This window comes from Protopterus annectens, chromosome 5.part1 (genome assembly GCF_019279795.1).
Source record: "Protopterus annectens isolate FY-2018-M chromosome 5.part1, PAN1.0, whole genome shotgun sequence".
In the NCBI taxonomy this organism is placed as follows: domain Eukaryota; kingdom Metazoa; phylum Chordata; order Ceratodontiformes; family Protopteridae; genus Protopterus; species Protopterus annectens.
Genome location: NC_056736.1, coordinates 104148385 through 104167740, shown reverse-complemented (window position 1 = coordinate 104167740; position 19356 = coordinate 104148385). Strand labels below are relative to the sequence as shown.

Below are 19356 nucleotides of genomic sequence, written 5' to 3'. Positions count from 1 at the left end.
CCTCTCTGTGAAACCAGTGCTGTGTGTCCCTGCTCCAAGTAGCTGACACACACTCATTGAGATTTGATTTTCTCACACACACACACACACACACACCTACCTGGGAAAGGCTGACCCAGGTTCACCAGCTATATGCCCCTCTGCCCAGACTATAAGGTAGGTACTGCACCATAACACTCCAAAGCCAGCTACTCTTTGGCTCTTACAAGAACGTGTCCAATTATACTAAGTAAAATGAATGCTAATACAAACAGTAGTGTTTGACCAATGCAGCAACACTTTCAAGAGCGGCCACAGTGTCATCAAGTAGATGTAAGTACTCTCAAAAGTTAAAATATTCTCTAAAAGACCAGCCACAATGAAATGTTTAAATATATTTAATAATAATAAAAGAACATGAAAATCCTAAATATCTATGTACAGTAAATGCCAGAGTTTCAGTCACAGGAAATATTAACAATAACACAGATGGATAGATTTGCACAGATACAGAAAAACAGTGCTTAACTAATCTCACTAAATTTTCCTGACTGATCTAAAGAATTATTATTCCCTGGTTACTTACTAAAGCAAGGCAAGATGAAGTGGGTGAGTGATCCTCCTTTGTCAGATTTCAAAAACAGACTGGCCTGAGACTTCTGTCTCATCTAGTAACAAAACATCAGTTCAGTGCTGGATTACATAATGACATCACATACATCTGGTCATCTGACTCCAGTGGAAACTGAACCAGAATGTAGTACGTGTGTGTTATATACGCAGATAGAGCTGAGATATGTTGTAGCATCTGGAAGCTATAAAACCTTTTCAAAATTTCCACCCTTCCAGGATACCAATTAGTTAATCTCTAAAGACAGTACATTCGGATTCCAAGTCCTGGTTTTCACAGACATTTTGTCTCTGGCTGCAGTCAGAACTGTAAGATGCAATCTTTATGGCCTAAGCCAGATAATTTAATTTCAGACTATTTTTCAAAGTTAGCTGTACTGAGATTAGTCTGTGTCTTCTGTTACAATATATTCATTTCAGCAGTTGCAATACAGTGTGACATACAGGTGTATTTCTTTTCTGTTCAGCAAGACCCACTGTTGCTACATTTTTAAGACAAGCAGCTTCAGAATTGCATTTTCAACACAAGCACCTGTACAATTCAGTTTGATATACAAATGACATATAATTCTTTACAAAAAAAAATTCTTTACACAACTCCAGCTAGCTATGCTGGCATATGTTACACATCCACTGCCCTGCTTCTCCTGGAATAGCTGACATTACCTCACATCATCACAAAGGCATTCAGATTTTTCCTTATTTAGATGACATGTTGATTCAGGCACCTTCTCTCATTTCTCTGTTACAGGCTCTGAAGTTCACTGCATCTCTTCTTTAAAGTCTGGGGTTCACTGTCAACTTCCAAAAGTCTGTCCTGACTCCATCTCAAGATCATGTGTATCTGGGCTGCAGGATTCTGACAGTGCCAGTGCTGGCCTTTCTTCCACCTCCAAAAGTTTTGTCCTTGATGGCTTTCTCTCGGTCTCTTCTTCCTGTGGCTGTCATTACAGCCAAAGAATTTCTTCAGGTCCTAGGATTCATGGTTTCTTCTGTTCCAATGCTCACTCTTGCCAGACTGCATATGTGGAAGCTTCAGTGGTACCTCAAGTCAGTTTGGCTTCAGAATTCACACCCTCTGGATTTCAGAGTAGTTCTCCTTCATAGTCACAAGCAGAAATTTTAGTGGTGGTTTCAGAAACTTAATCTTCTCCCCAGGCCTGCCATTTCAGCCTCCAGTTCCTTTTCAAGAACTGTTCACCAATGCCTCAGACATGGGGTGGGGGGCTTCTTGGGGTCACCTGAAGGTTCACAGTCTCTGCCTCCCATCAGAAGTTAGACTAGATGGGCATCAAAGAGATGAGAGCTCTGATTCTGGCCCATCAGCCTTTTCACCCCATGCTCTGTCCAGGCCCTTTGAAGATTTACACAGACAACACCACAGCTGGCTCTTCAGGCCTGGGATCTGGAGATCCGTTATTAGCTAACTCTTCAGGCAGTGTATATTTCTTCAGAGCACATTCTAGTGGCAGACTCTTTGAGCAGTTCCAAAACACAGACTCACAAAAGGAAGCTTTACAGAAACGTGTTTCTGGACAAAGTCCATCAGTGTGGTACTCCTAAGGTTGATCTTTTTGTCTCCTCTCTAAAGTGGCAGCTCCCTCTTTTCTGTTCCAGAGTACCATGCCATCTGACATGGAAGATGGATGCCCTTTCTTTTCCTTGGAAGGAGATGTTTCTCTGTGCCTTCCCTACCCTTCATCTTGTAAGAGTCCTGCAGAAGATTTAGCTGGACTCCACAAAAATCTTGCTAGTGACTCCCTTTTGGCTAAGACAACACTGGTTCTCCCTCTAATGCACCTGGCCAAAGGCAATCATCGCAGGTTACCTCACTGGGTTGGACCTCCTCACACAGGACAAGGCGTCACTCATCCACCCTCACTTGTCCACTCTTTAACTGACACTGGGTGATAAGGTTTTGACCCCTTTTAGGTACCTCTTTTCTGAGTATGTGCTCAGGGTTTTACAGGAGGCAAGAAAACCTGGAACCAGAAAGTCTTATGTCCAAATGGAAAAGATTTTCTGTCTGTGCCATGTTCGTAGCCATGACCCTTTTTCAGTGGGGTTCCCAATGGTTCTCTCCTATTTGTGTGAGTTGTTCCAGTCTGGCTTGGCCTATTCTTCTGTAAAGTCCGATTTGTAAGCTATTTCTGCCTGTCTGCCCTTGAATCCTCCGTTGACTTCTCATTTTGAGGTGAAACGTTTAGGCGCCCTGAATCTTGGCCCTCTATGGAGCCTATTCCTCTTCCTTGGGACCTTAATTTTGTTTTGGAAAAATTGACCCAGACTCCTTTTGAGCCTACAGTTTCAGCTTTTCAGCAATTCTCTACCTGGAAGACTGTCTTGTTTGTTCTTCTGCTTGGAGGGTTTCTGAGCTTCAGGCCCTTATGGCCGTTCTCCTTTTTTTCATTTTTCACAGAGAGAGGGTATCTCTTCGCACTAATCTTTCTATTGTGCCCAAGGTTGTTAATGAGTTATCCTTAAATCAGTCAGTACAACTCCCATCCTTTTTTTTCTTCTCTACAGTCTGCTAATGACATGATCCTGCATACCATGGATTTGCACAAACAGCTCAGATATTATTTGAATAAGACTAAGACCATTTGTAAGTCTGACTAGCTTTTTGTTTGTTTTCATTCCAGGACTTTGGGTTTAGCTGTTACCAAGCAAACCATCTTCTCCTGGATGTCTAAGACCATTTCCTTCTGTTGTTTTTTTCATGGCAAATGTCTGTCTACTTCAGTTAGAGCTCATTCCACTAGGGCTGTTGCTGCTTCTGGTGCTTTCTTCAAGGGTTTGGACACCAGTTCCAACCTTGAAGCTGCTACTGGGATTTCAGTGCATACGTATACTAAGCATTACAAATTAGATATGGTTTCTAGAGCCAGACCAGGTTTTGCTAGGGCTATCCTGCATGGGTTTGTTGAGGGCTATTCCCAGCCTTCCACCTCCCAGTCCGTTTCTTGAGCTTTTATACTCTCCCTAAGGTGAATAATACTGCAACAGTGATATAGAAGGACATAATATAGTTGTGTAAAGTCTTACCATAATAGTAGATGTCCTTCTCTTCACTGTTGCCGTATTCCCTCCATCCCTCTTTTTCTTTTGGGTTTTCATTTAGTTAATGTCCTGGCCAAGGGTCTCCCTTTTCTTTTTGCATTTTCTCCACTTGGATGTGCATAGTCTCCTTTTGTCCTATGGAGACTGTTCTCTACTGGGGCAATTCAGTTCTAGAGAACTGTTTCTGTACATCACCTTTATGCCCTACGTCCTGTGTGAGAAGAATACTTATGATATACAATGCATACAAGATCTAAAGGTTTGATATACTGGCCTGACAGTGGGCTGTCCTTGGCAGGAGATACCCAAGGTTAAGAATACTGCAACAGTGAAGAGAAGGACATCTACTATTATGGTAAGGTTTTACACAACTGTACCTTCTTCCTTCTTATGGAAATGGGCAGAAGCAAGCACCACAAGATTCTTCACAGACTGAATCTACTCAGACAAGAACGGGGTATTTAACATACTCCAATGTCACTCATTTGACTGCCTGGATAATAGGGTCTTAGTTCATTTTTGGGTACCTGTTTACTGAAGACATGCTACAAGTTCTAATAAAGGCAAGAAAGCCTGCTACTAGAAAGTCATATGTTAGCAAATAGAAATGTTTTTTTTAGGTGGTGCCAGCAATATAACCAACACTCATTCAGGGCTAGTTGTTCTCTGATTTTACAATATTTGTTTGAGTTACTATCCTATGGCCTTTCTTATTCCTCTTAGTATGTTCATTTATCAGACATTTTAGCATGTCTGCCCATGGACCCTCCTCTTTCAGTGGAGTCTCATGTCATAATATTCTTGAAAGGGGTTTTGCATAAGAGGACTCCAAGAAAACAGGTAGCCCCTCTTTAGGATCTTAATTTTGTGTTAGAGAAGCGAACACTTGCTCCATTTGAACAGGCTAATCTGGCTGACTTGAGGTTCTTAACATGAAAAGTAGTTAACCTCTGCAAGAAAGGGCATCTGAGTTGCAGGCTCTTTTAACAGTGAACACTTAACTCATTTTTCATAGGAACAGGGCTTCTTTGAGAACTAATCCTTCTTTCATGCCTAAAGTGGTATCTAAGTTTTCTTTGTCAAGCATGTCCAGGTCCCTGTTTTCTTTCCTGAACCTAAAAATGAGGGAGAATACCCCATACCGTGGATGTTCACAGACAACTTGGATACTAAGTCTTTCAGATCTTTGGCTCATTTCATAGGTGTATACTAGGCTAACAACCACTAGGGCCCTTAAAAGTCTAGCCATGCAACCCAAATGTAAAACATAAATTTGATTTATATTTAATTTATAGGAGATGATTTACTGATTGCCTCTGCCCATCAAAGACACAGGAGCCGTTAAAGGGGTGACTTTCCAATTATCCATCCATTGAAATAGGCAGAGCACGCCAGCAATGTATTCTGTGGGTCTTGTTCGGGTTTTCTCTCTTACCTGTCCTAATTTGTGGTCTTTGATGTTGTAGTATATCTGACACTGTTGCTTGGTTGATATTTGTACGATTGATGAACGTAAAATAATACAATCCATGCTGCCATTGTCATGTTTTTTTAATCAGATTAAAAAACTAGGTCTAGTACAGATTTGTTTGCCTGTTAATGTCTAACATAATCCAGCTAAGGCACTCTACAGCAGTGTGGCAAATGGCAAATATGCTAATGTATGCTCAGTCATGATGTGCACATTAGTATATTTTAAGAGGAATTTACATTGCTTATTTTTTTCAACAGTAAATAAGGTTAAAATGTCGACAGTGTTCCATTGCAACTCTTGATAAGTAATAAATGTAACAAACCTGTCTTGAACACTTAACATTTCATACATTTGCAGTGAGTAGAGTCTTAACAAAAAGTAGCACACTTATTGCTTTTTTTCAAATCTGATCATACATTTTTTTTCATTGTGTAGGTCTCCTCCTGTTTTTTAGAGGATTTGTAAACTATATGAAAGTGAGAAACATGTCAGATAGTACAGCAGCTGCTCACAGGGCAAGATTTTTCTTCCTTTACTGAAGGTAATAACTGCTTTTTGCTGTCATTCATTTTTGTGCATTTCTTTAGTACTTGGACAAATAATCTAATCATTTTGGCATTTCCTGTGTTTGTTAATGTATCATACTGTGACTTTGCATTGTACTTTAAATGCAGACAAGATGCTTTGGCATTCATTCTTTACCAGAGGCTCTGTATTTGACTAAACTTTAATGAAATAAAATGCAGGCTTAGCTCATCTGACTTTTAATATTTCAGGAACAGATGAAGTTACTGTTAGCAATGACCAGCTTCAGCTTTATTAATTTTGTCTATATGATAAACAATGGATTATAATGTATTTAAAACCTTTTCTGTAAATGGTAAACATCACAAAACTTTTTTTTTTTTTTTACTTTAGACATGTTGGCACATAAAAACAGACTACTTATATAAAATTTAGTTTCTGTAGGTTAGCTATTGGAAGAAAGCACAGAATGTAGTTGCAATTCTTTTATAAGTTTTTTTTTTGATGGATTTTCAGACACATGAATAGTGTGTGTAAACAGTTATACATAGAATGTGTATGTTTGACTTGTTTAACTATATAACACTTTGAAAATAATTTGAGAGTTGACAGAAGCTAAGAGTTAACACATTAAGTAGTTTAATAAGTTTTAAGAGGAGGCAGGTTTAAACTGCAGATACTGTAAACAGACCTCCCAACCATACCGATTTGCTCAGTTTTTACCGAGTTTTGGGGTCCAAATGAAGGGATGCCATGATTCCCGAGTGGCACCCCTTCAATTCCGATTCTTTTCTTATGTTTTTTCCCATTTTCGAATTTTGGCGCTTTAGGAGCTGATGTCATCACATGCGCGATGACGTCAGCTCCGTCAGGGCTATCAACCAGTCGGAAATTGAGCTTCCGGCTGCAAATGCGAGCAAACGGGAAATCGGCTTTCACAGCAGCAGCAGCACTCGTTGAATAACAGCTGGGAAAGCTTTACAGCAAGGAAATCTGCACTCGTTTAATAACAGCACTGTTGTTATTTGGGACTTAACAGCTGTGATTCCGTGAAAGTTTTACAGCACCCGATTGTTCAGCAGCATGCATTTGGGACTTAACTCGCTTTGGTTTAATAACAGCACTGTTTGGCATTTGGGACTAGCCGTGAAAGCTTTACAGCACTCATTTGTGCATTTGGGACTTAACTCGTTTTGTTAATAGGGAAATCCTAACATCAGCTCGGGGACTCAAGTAAGGGTGGGTGTGTGTGTCTGTGTCTCTGTCTGTGTCTGTCTGTGTGTCTGTGCCAGATATTATCCAGCTTGTTCAAAGTGGATAATCACACTGTGAGTGAGTCAGTGAGAGGATAAATGAAGTCTGACTAACCTTGAGTGATGACCACTTATACAGTTTAAATCGAAAACTTTTTCCCACTTCACCAAAACTAGCTTATCACCAACAGCTTAACTTGTGCAGGTAATAATCAGCTTTCTGATTGGAAAATTAAGCTAGCCCACCATTTCCCATATATAAAGAAAAAAAATGGTGGTCTCAGTACGTATTAGATGCTGCAGTAGTTGCTTCCCTTACCTTGGAAGCATGCTTAGGACAAATGCAAATTTGTACCAAATGGTAGAGTTGCCAGTTAATAGATCTTTAGGTTAATCTGTCTTCCTGACTGTGCAGGCCTCTACAGACATGCTAAGCTGTTCTCTGTTCCTCTGCACTGCTATTTTGGGTACAGCTGCACTGCCTTCCCTCATCCTGCTCAATGCCCATTGCAAAGAAAAAGAAAAAAGGTACTTGATTGGGGGGTGGGAAATCACTTCCATGCGAAAACCTGTGGTATCTGCACACCACTCAAATACTGTAATCAAATCTTGGAGTCATTGTATAGAAGAAGAAAAGTACAGTTGTGTACACTTACCATAAATGTAGATGTTAGAGTGTATTCACTGTTGCAGTCATTACATTTGGGTAATCTGCTGGCAGGTTGTCCTCAGTCGGCCTGATTAGCAAAGTCTTGGGTCCTACATCGGTTGCTGTCCCTTCTTCCATGAAGTCAGGTCATCAGGGGTATAAAACATGCAGCCGACACAATACCTCAGTTTTTCTTGCCCCAGATGTCAGGTGCCCCCCAAATGGGGAGCAAAAAAAAAAAAATATATATATATATGTATGTATGTATATATATATATATATATATATATATATATATATATATATATATATATATATATAAAATTTAAAACTCAAAAAATATACGTCCAAACAAAAGCAAATACACCCAAAAAGGCTTTTAAGCATAGTAAAAGAAAGTAGAGGTATTGTAAGAGAAAAACAGTGGGCTGGAGGGAGGGTAACCAGGACTGCAACAGTGAATGCACTCGAGCATCTACATTTATTGTAAGTGTACACAACTGTACTATGCTCTTCGTGTTTCACTGTTGCACTCATTACATTTGGGTAGATTCCCAAAGCTATGGTTAGGAGGATGGATTTATACAGCATTAGGACCAGCTATAAGGCCCTGCAGGACAGCAGTGGCAAAGCCAGCTCCGGATTTAGAAAAGAAGGGTAAATGGTAATGTTTGAACATATGAACTGAGCTCCAGGTAGCAGCTTCTAGAATGTCTCTGGTAGGAACACCTTTGAGAAAGGCTGCAGAAGTAGATGCAGCCCTGGTGGAATGAGATCTGATCCCTTGGGGAATAGTTTTACCATGGTGCATATAGCAGAAACGAATACAATGGTTATCCATTTGGAAATAGTCTGCTTTGAAATAGCCTTTCCCTCAGCCCCTGCAGCAAGTGCCACCAGTAGTTCAGATTTTCTTAGATATTTTGTCCTGTTTAAGTAAAATCTAAGTTGTGTGTGTACATCCAATGAATACCGAATCTGCTCACCCTTGTTCTGTGGATTGGGAAAGAAAGTTGGCAGATGAATGGTCTGATTAAGAGCCACACTGGATACCACCTTAGGCATGAAAGATAGTGGTCCTGAGAGACACCCTGTCCGCATAAAAAATAATGAAAGGCTGCACTGCCATAACAGCCTGTAATTCAGAAATCCTTCTAGCTGAAGTGACTGCTAAAAGGAAACTGTTTTCTAGGAGAGAAATTTTAGGTCTGCAGTAGCAGCTGGCTCAAAAGGAAGGGAGTGTGAGTTTTTCCAGTACAAAATTGAGGTCCCATGCAGGGGTTGGAGCTCTCCTGGGAGGTCTTACGTTTTTGGCCCCTCTGAGGTATTGCTTTAGCAAAGGATGAGAGAAGAGGGGAGGATCTGTGTTGTAATGAGCTGAAATGGCAGAGGCATAGATTTTTATGGAAGAAAAAGATAGGCCCTTGTGAAGCATCTCAGTTAAGTATTGTAAAATCTGAGGAATATTGGGCATTGCTGTGCTTATTCCTTGTGATTGGTTCCAGGCACAGAGTCTTTTCCATTTGTCAGCATAAGACTTTCTAGTACTAGGCCTTCTCGCCTCCAAAATGACATCCATCACAGGTTTCCTGAGGGATGCCAAGGGTGAATTTAGATGATTAGCCACGCTGCAAGATTCAGAGTTTGGAGCGGAGTGTGCAGAGTTTGGTTGTTCTGCTGAGACAGTAGGTAAGGTGTCTGAGGCAGGTGCCATGGTGGAAGGTGTGACACATTGCGCAGGAGTGGGAACCAGTGTTGGCGAGGACAGTCTGGAGCAAGGTTTGTCCTGTCTGACTTTTAGTAGAACTTTGGAGAGCAGAGGCAGAGGGGGAAAAGCATAGACTGTTAGGTTTTTCCAGCTGAATGATAGAGCATCCACTTTCCAAGCTTTTTTGTGATGAATTCTTGTGCAGAATTTGTCCAACTGATAGTTCTGGGGTGAGGCAAAAAGATCTGTGTCTGGACTCTCCCATTTGCATGTCAACATGTTGAAAATTCATGGTTCCAGTTTCCATTCATGTGGGTTCATAATATTTCTACTTAGTTCGTCTGCCAGAGTATTCAGCTTTCCTGGCAGGAATTGAGCTTGTAGTTGTATTTGATAAGTCAAGACCGTGTTCCACAATGCCATGGCTAATCTGCAAAGGGGGTAGGAATGTGTACCCCCCTGCTTGCTTATGTACCACATAACTGTGGTGTTGCCTGTCTTTATCATTAATTGTCCTGGATGAAGGTAGTCCTTGAAGGCTGTCAGTGCATTCTGTACAGCTAGCATCTCTTTCTGATTGATACGAAGGTCCATTTGCCCTGAATGCACTTCCCTGCCAGATGAGCCCCCCCAAGCATAGTCTGATGCGTCTCTAGTTAGGGTTTGGGCGGCAGGGGGTGGAGTGAATCACAGTCCCTTGTTTTGGTGGCAGGCCTCTGCTCACCGTAGGAACTCTAGTTGCAGGCAAGGTATGATAGGAATCATTGTTTCCAGGCTGTGATAATGTTGACTCCATAAACTTTTAAGTACCACTGAAGTTTCCTCATATGCAGTGTTGCATATGGAATTAGAAAAATGCAGGAGGCCATGAACCCCAAGGCTTGCAGAATTTGTCTTGCAGATAGCAGAGTTTTTGTGGCCACCTGTTTGAAGTAAGTCACCAATTGAATTTTTCTTTTTTGGCGTAAGGTAAGTCATCTGGGCAGTTGTATTCAAGCTTGCACCCAGTAATTTAATTTTTTGAGAGGTTACCAGTTGAGATTTCTTTTCGTTTATGGTGTACCCTAGACAAGTTAGAACCCTTTTTACAAGCACCAGATGCTTTAGAAGAATGTCCTTGTTTTCTGCCTGAATTAGACAATCGTCCAGGTATGGATATATTTGAATATTTCTTTGCCTGCAAAATGCAGTTACTGGAGCCAGGCACTTTGTGAAGACCCTGGGTGCAGTAGATAAGCCAAAGGGCAGTGCAGAGAACTGGTAATGCAAGTAACCTGCTTTGAAGCGGAGGTATTTTCTGTAAGATTCCCTGATTCGGACATGCAGGTAAGCCTCTTTTAAGTCTAGAGTTACCAACCAAGCATCTTTGCCTAGCATAGGAAGTAACTGTTGGAGAGTCAGCATCTTTAATTTTGGAATGTCCGGAAATGTGTTTAGAGTAGACAAGTCCAGAATTGGATGCCATGGTTTGTCTTTTCTGGGTACCAGAAAAAGTCTTTAATAAAAACCTTGTCCCTTTTGCTCTTCTGGTACTGGTTGAATAGCCCGCATGTTCATGAGGGACAGAACTTGTTTCTGGGCCTCTGCCCACTGATTTGAGGGCAGGTCTGGCCATCCGTTTGGGATTGGCAACGTGTGGAAATGAAATCTGTATCCCTGGGCTACTGTATTTAAAACCCATTTGTCCTGGGTTATAAGTTGCCAGTTTTGTGCATGAAGTGCCATTTTTCCCCCCCAAAGGGGGCGGCTAAAAGGTAAGTGCTTGGTGAGTGTAGAGGGAAGTCATTGAGACTGTTTACCATAGGGCGGTGCCTTGTTGTTTCCAGATTTGGAGGTGGAGGCACCTCATTGTTTTATTCTAAAAGTCCCTTGTGACTGAAACCTGGAGCCTTTGGAATGTCTGGGTTTGCCTTGAGTGGCTCTCTAAGGGACTGGAAAGGACCAGTTCTTAGTAGGCCAGTGCCTACTAAATCTTGGAGGTTGCACTTGTACGAAATCTTTCACAGTTTGCATAGATTTAGCTTTATCTTCCATGTTTTTTAAAACTTCTTTAGCCTTATTACCAAAGAGACGGTCCTGTTGTAAAGGAGCATCCAACAATTTTGCTCTAACATGATCAGGCAGAGTTTGCTCTTTGAACCAAGCATGCCTTCTTGGCACAGACCCAGTTACAGCAGCCCTGCAAGAGGCCTCCAAAGGATCAAAACCACATTGCAAAGTATGTTTTCCAACTTGTTCAGCTGAATGTAATAAATCCTGTAAATCTTTATTTTCCACACAGTGAGAAATTAACATAATTTCTGTTTAAGTAGTCCCATGATATGCTGTTGATATTTAAGCATATGAAATTGACAGTTTAAAGCCCTGATTGGCAAGGTTGCAGAAGTGTAAACATTCTTACCCCATCTATCCAGCACCCTGGAATCTCTATCAGAAGGGGTAGGATTTTTAGCAGTAGAGGCCTTAATGCCCTTGGGACCCTGAGAAATGGTTTCAGGATCAGCAACAGGATTTTTGAAAAGGAATTTGTGGGAGTCAGGAACCCTGTAGTATCTGTCTGGCTTACAAGGAGCTGGAGGCAGAGAGTCAGGAGCCATACTAGATTCTGTAAAAAACATCATCAACAATGTCTAGAACAGGAGGTATAGCCAAAGGCCTAAGCTGAGGAAGAAGAAAATCCCTAAGTCTCTCTCTAGATTCAGAGAAATCCTGACTTCCCTAGTGGAAATGTTCCCTAAAGTTGTGTAAAGTTTCCTCAAAAGAAAAATCTTCAGGGGGAGAAGTAGAAGGAATGGAATCTTCTGCATCGGAGTCCTCTTAAGTAGGTATAGGCAAATCCTGTTCATTGGAAGAGTCAGAAGAAATAGAATCTTGTTCAGAAGATTCATAATCAATGTCTTGCCTAGTCCTCTTAGAAGGAGGGGGTTGGCTACCCCTCATCAGAGTAATTAAATCTTCAGCCTTTTCGATCATTTATTTTTTAGGCATAGGGGCCTGCACATGTGGCCCAGGCCTTGGTTTTTTAGACGCAGATTTAGATTTTGGTGTTAGTTTTGAAGATGGCATCAGTCTAATATACAAATCTGTAGGCCTGAAAACACCCTCAGAAGCCGGTGCCTGCACAGCGGCTCCGGACCCATCTAAGGTAGAGACATCCGCGGGTTCCATAATTGAAGCATCTCGCGGCATACCAGACTCCGAATGGGTCTCAGTAGAGGCCTGTGAATCAGAAGTAGCGGGTATCAGGGGCTGCAAAAGTGCCTCACTGAGTACCGGCGAACTGGCGACTGGCTTAGAAGTGTCGTCGTCAGTTTTGGACCTCGACAGTCTGTCTGTCTTTATCTTTGCGTTTTTTAGGTATTCCAGTAGTCTGATTGCTAACCAACAACATTTCTGGATAATTAAATCGTGAGCCAAAATATTTAGAAGCAAAAATATACCGACGTTTAATAGTGCGTTGATTAAATTTAGCACAAAACCAACAGCAAGGTACGTTGTGGTCAGGGCCTAGGCATGGAATACAATACAAATGAAAATCCTTATGAGGTATTTGCTTCCCACAAGTAATGCAATTATTAACTTTTACTGACCTCGGTAAGGAGCAAGAAAAAGTTTCCCCAATGGGGTACTTCGATTTTAGTTGAAGACTCAAAAACAAAAATTTCAGGAGTCTGCCGACCAGCACTTGCGAACTGCTTCTGCTTTGGGCACCGCACGGCATGAAAGACTGATGTAATGGCGTCGGCTGCATGTTTTATACCCCTGACGACCTGACGTCTTGGAAGAATGGACAGCAACCGATGCAGGACCAAAGACTTTGTTAATCAGGCCGACTGAGGGCAACCTGCCAGCAGATTACCCAAATGTAATGACTGCAACAGTGAAACATGAAGAACATCTGTTTATGCAGTGACCACCCTCAAAGATTAATTCACAGCCTTACTTATAGTCACACTATGTAAGAATACTTTCAAATGGCCACTAATATTTCTTCCAGAATTAAGACATCATAATAGTTTGTATACCTTTACTTATCTGAGCCCTAATACTTCTTAAAAACAAACAATTGCATGCACTGGATGTCCTTTGTAATACACCTGGTGGCTAGCGGTACTCAGTCTCAAACCCTGTACCCTGGGTATAAGGTAAAAAGAGCCTAATGTCCCTAGCCACCAACACTTGTGAATTTTCTGTTCTTTTCTTCATAAACTCTGTGGTTTCAGGATGTTTGTGACAAATCACTGAAGGTTGAATTTATTGATTAATGACAGGCATTTGAATTTCAGACTTCAGTTTTCTAAGTTTATAAGATAAGTATTTAAAAATTGTACCTACTTTGGGGCAAGTTTCAGTATTCCTATCCTTTGGGAAACAAGCTGCTGATTTGGCATAGTGGTATGTTGCTCTGACTGTAGTGCACAGAGTCATGTGTTCAAGACTTGCCAGTGAAATGCATGGTAGTAACACAACATTTTATTCTAGCAATTTTCCAAAATTATACAAGCATTATTTAAAATGTGTCCTTGGTTTTTGTCCCCCCTCCCCAAAAAATAAAAACTTAAATTGAAAATGAGTGCAAGAAGCTGTGCAAGATTCCTATGCCGTACTCTGTTGTCATTCTATTTTTATATGTATTTTTTGTGTGTGTGTGTGTAAGTAGACTTTTACGATGGAAATGTTCTGAATTGGGCAGTTTTGTGATTACTGGTTCATGCATTTTGTTTCATTGCCTACTGAAAAAAATGTTCAAACAATCCATTTAAAATGTGCTGTAACTAAGTGTGCTGTATTATACAAGGGAAGGAATATAATTTAGCAATTTTCTAAGTTTATAAGATCAGTATTTGAAACTTGTCCCCATTTTGGGGCTGTATTCCCCCATTATTGGCTTCTCCAGGTTTTTTCTGCTAAGAGGTTGAGTATTATGGTGAGAAGAGAGAACTGGGTTCACTAAATGATGGAGCCATTTAAGTTTCAGTCTTCCTATCTTTTGGGAAACAAGCTGCTGATTTGGCATAGTGGTACATTGCTCTGACTGTAGTGCACAGACCCCTGTGTTCAAGACTTGCCAGTGAAATGCATGGTGGTAACAACATTTTATTCAAGCAACTTTAAAAAATTATACAAGCAGTGTTTAAAATGTGTCCCTGGTTTTTGGCGTTTTGTCCCACCCCTCCAAAAAAAAAAAAAAAACTTAAATTGAAAAGAAGTGTATGTGCAAGATGCCTATGCCTTACACTATTGTCATTCTATTTTTATATGTATATTGTGTGTGTATGGAAGTAGACTTTCATGATGGAAATGTTCTGAATTGGACAGTTTTGTCATTACTGTTTCATGCATTTCGTTTCATTGCCTACTGAAAATGTTCAAACAAATTTAAAATGTGCTCTAACAAGTGTGTTGTATAAGAAATATAATTTACTAAAGTCAGGAAGGTGCATCAAAGAACACATGCATGTTTCTTGTTTTGTGTGCAAGGGGCCAGTGATTTGAAAACAACTCAAAGGTAATCTTTTGTCCACCACTGGCCATATGCATTTTCTTTGGATGTGGTGTAGGTTTCAATGCTATTTTAATGAATGCGAGTTTCAAGGGCAGAGAAGTTTTAATGCCAAGTCTATTTTCATTGTGAGACAGTGTTGCTTTGTTTAACAGATGTCTATTGGTGTTTGGGCATTGTGCTGTAAAGTGTAAAAATAAAATCCAAATAATCATTGTAAAAGTAAAGCAGTATGCACACATTAGTGTTTATGGTAAATGGGGCAAAATAGTCAGGTAATGGGGCATTGGAATGGCTACAAGGGGACTCTGGTGCCATATTTTTAGTCTGTTCTTCAGTTTGCACGAAAGTTGGTATCCCACAATTCCATTGGAGTGGACAGGGTTACATAATTATGTATGCACATTTTATGTTAAACAGCGTACAGATTTGTACATATTTTCATGGGCCTTGTCCAGATTTTTGATGTTTCAAGGTTGAGAGGTATGACTGTAAAACAAACTTATCTTAAAGTACTTTATTGCTCTCAGTGGCATATCCAGCAAATATTAGCTTGTCAGGTGTGGTGAAGCCACGTGAATGCTTTCATTCAGCAATACTATGGATGCTTAGCCCGTGTAAAAAGGAAACATGATAGTAACCCAAATCTGCCAGAATCTCTCCACTTCATTTCTCATCTGTGCTAAGGCTAGTTCATCATGAGAATGACTGAAGTAGTTACCAACATTTGCAGTCTGGGAAGGTTCCTCAGTTTTCCACTGCCCGGTGATGGACTTTTTTTTCTTGTAACTAGCAGTATTATAGACAATATCATTTGTGGGGGGGGGGGGGTATTCAGGGGAGAACTCTTAACACATCTAGGTCTTTGTGGGTATTAGGATTTATGGTTTCATTTTTCTCCTGTTATTCTAGAACCCCTTCCAGAAATTCTAGGATTGAGGGTAGTTCCAAGTTATATGGTTCCAATTTGGCTCAAAGTCATCCTTATGAATTTACCAGCATTGTGGGTGTACTGTTTCTACTGACTGAAACCAATTTTGTTGTCAAAAACAAATGATACAGGCACTTCTAAGCAAATAATTTCATTTTGTGGTTGCAAATATTTAAATGGATTTCGCACTACAGGTTGCATTTGAGCATCTGTCAATCTGTGCCCTCTATTGTGTATGTATAGCTGTTGTACTGTTGCGATTGGGTTAAAATGCAACTTTACAAGGGCCTGATAGTGGGAAATGCGTTAGTATTTTTTTTATTTCCATCATGCTTTATGGACATTTCATTCAGTTTGTTACTGATACCCACTTTATCCAGTACAGGGGTGCAGATAGCATTTTCAGGACTAATGTTTCAGTACATCAAGTAACCTTTCTCCAAGCCAGAAATGCTGTAGACTGATGACTTGCTTCAGTAAAATGAGCCAGGACTCTGGGAATGTTATCAGAAGCATTTTTCCCAAGATTTTTCATTCATTGGATTCGCTGTATTAAAGAGCAGGTGGGGGAATCTGTGGATTTGCCCTCACAGAGGAAAACCTTTTTGAGATATACTATTGCTTTTGTAACAAATTTATCCCTGTTATGTTAGAATAATAAGATTGTCACTTAATCACTGTCTACGTAGTGATTTTGACCAAAACATGTATTTTTTTTCCTGAGAATGTTTGTGTGTGTGTGTACTGCTGTTGACAGTAAAAACTTGATTTCAGCAAAACCGCCAAAGTAAACATGTCTACTCAGAAACTGAACCTCTGTGTACAACATAGAATATTAAAATTTGTTTTATGAAAGTTTCTCTTTTGGCAAACTGGACAGCTAAATTATGGGTGAGTTTTAGATGTTCATCGCTTTTCACTGTTGCAGTCATCACTGTAGGGTTCTTCCTGCCGGCAGGCAGTCCTCGGTCGGCCAGAATCCCAAAGTCTGGGTCCGGCGTCGGCTGTTCAGTCATGCTCCCTGACGTCAGAGCGCCAGGAGTACAAAGCTGCCAGCCGACGCCATGTTCTCCAGTCTTTCTTGCTGTGCGGTGAAAGCGCAGTTCGCGAGCGCCAGTCGGCTGACTCCTGATATTTTTTCGTGCTTCAGTCCGAAGACTGACTTCTTCTTCTCAAAGCTAAGTACCCCGTTGGGGAAACTTTTTTTCTTGCTCCAGTCCGATGTCAGAAAAAGTTAATAATTGCATTTCTTGTGGGAAGCAAATACTTCATAAGGATTTCCATTCTTACTGTATTCCTTGTTTAGGCCCTGACCACGACGTAGCTAGTTGTCAGTTTTGTGCTAGATTTAACCAACGTACGATTAAGCGGAGGTACAATTTTGCTTTTCACTACTTTGGTAGGTGATTTAATTATAAAATGTTGTCGGACACGCTTCCGACTGCCCGGAGTTCACAAACGACGCAAGGATAAGGACAGGCCTCCAAGGTCCAAATCAGACGACGTTACACAACCATAGCCAGCTTCAAGTTCGACCATCGTCAGTGAGGCGCTTTCGCAGCCCCTGTCATCGGCCATTTCAGAACCGATAGCTGAAACGGACTCTGACGAGGAGCCAACTAGGCCTTTGAGCACTCCAGCTGCAGGACCTTCGGACAATGCTCCCTCGGATGGGTCCGGAGCCGCTGTGCAGGTACCGGCTTTCGAGGGGATTTTCAGGCCTACACAGCTTCTGATAAAGGCAAAACCAAGGACAAAGACTCCTCCTAAATCTAAGACACCAGCCCAGGCCTCTTCTGATCCGGGACCCAAATCACAGAAACAGTTACTTAAAATAGCGTAGGACTTGCTAACCATGATTAGGGGTTCACATCCCCTTCCAGACAAAAGACCAAGGCAGGAGTTGGACTATGATTCTTCTGATCAGGCATCTATTTCTTCAGTGTCTTCCTCTGAACAGGAATATTCTTTCCCTCCTTATGAGGATTCTTATGCTGAGGAATCTATTCCATCAGCTTCTCCCCCTGAGGATTTTTCTTTTGGGGAAACTTTACATGACATGAGGGAGCATTTTCACTGGGAGGGACAGGAGTACTCGGAATCTAAGAGAAGGCTCAGGGATTTCCTTCTTCTTCCCCAACATAGACCCCTGGCTATTCCTCCTATTTTGGATATTGTGGCTGATGCTTTTTCTGAGGCTAATTTAACTCCTGACTCCTTTCCTCCAGCTCCAGGTAAGCCCAACAGATTTTACAGGGTCCCTGACTCCCACCAGTTCCTTTACAAAAATCCTACTGCTGATCCAGAAACCATTTCTCAGGGTCCTAAGCCTTAAGGCTGCCTCTGCTAAAAATCCTATTCTGACAGATAAGGATTCCAGAGCTTTGGAGAGAGGGGGCAAAAAGTGTAAACTTCTGCTACTTTATCGATTAGGGCTTTAAATTGCCAATTTCATATGCTAAAATATCAGCAATTTCTACTGTCTGTTATGAAACAAAAGTTAGGCACCATTTCTGCATGTGCAGATAATAAGGAATTACATGATGCATGCTACTGAACAAGTGGGGAAGCATGGTTTACACTGTGGATGTTCATCGTGCATACAGCTGCAGTCATAACAGATGGTTTCTCCTGCCGTCAGGCGGGTCCTCGGTTGGCCGAATTCCAAAGTCTAGGTCCGGCGTCGGTTGTCGTCGCTTCTTCCCTGACATCAGTGTGACAGGGGTATAAAGGAACCAGCCGACGCCATTTTCTTCAGTCTTTCTTGCCGCGCGGTGCCCGAAGCAGAAGCAGTTCGCAAGTGCCGGTCGGCCAGCTCCTGAAATTACGAAATTTGGAAACTGAAGTCTTCTTAAAAGCTAAGTACCCCGTTGGGGAAACTTTTCTTGCCTCAGACCGATGTCAGACAAAGTTAATAATTGTATTTCTTGTGGGAAGCAAATACCGCATAAGGATTTCCATTCCCTCTGTATACCTTGTTTAGGCCCAGACCACGACGTCTCGGTCTGTCATTTTTGTGCTACATTCAACAAACGCACTATTAAGCGTTGGGCGGAGTTCGCCCGGTATTATTTTGGGAAAGCATTTAACTATACTATGTCGTCGGATACTCCGACTCTGGTTTTGTCTAAAAAAACGCAAAGACAAGGACCGACACACGAGGTCCGTGGCCTCTACCGACACCACGCCAAAGCCGACTACACGTGGTCCGGTTCTCAGTGAGGTGCCTACGCAGCCTCTGATTACCAACGACACGCTCCTCGGCCCACACCCCGACTACAGATACCGAAGCTACTCTTGGCATTGAAACTCAGAATGTGGACAGGTCCACCTCCACTCAAGGTGTCTTCAGACCTTCCTCTTCTTTCTCCATCAAGGCTTTCACAAAGTCTAAAGCATCCTTGCACCCTAAGAGACCAGCTACACAGGGCCCATCTACAGGCCCCATGCCTAAAAAAACAGATGCTTAAAATGGCTGAGGATTTAATTACTCTAATCAGAGTTTCTCAGCCCCCACCGGACAAAAGGCCCAGAGTGGAGGAAGATTCCCCCTCCTCTGACCAGGGCTCCATTATTTCAGAGCATTCTGATGATGAGGAACATTCTTACTCCCCTTTTGAAGACTCTGATGCGGAGGAGTCCAT

The 19356-nt window shown here is 41.5% G+C and overlaps 1 protein-coding gene across 2 annotated transcripts in view; it reads left to right on the top strand.

Annotated features, from left to right (window-relative positions):
- Positions 1 to 19356, top strand: part of NDFIP2 (Nedd4 family interacting protein 2) — a 985488-nt gene that overhangs the window by 839507 nt on the left and 126625 nt on the right. For both annotated transcript variants that reach the window (XM_044072913.1, XM_044072912.1), the window contains one exon: positions 5579 to 5684. In XM_044072913.1, the coding sequence (XP_043928848.1) occupies positions 5579 to 5682 (104 nt within the window). In that variant the 3' untranslated portion in view covers positions 5683 to 5684. The remainder of the gene's footprint in view (positions 1 to 5578; positions 5685 to 19356) is intronic.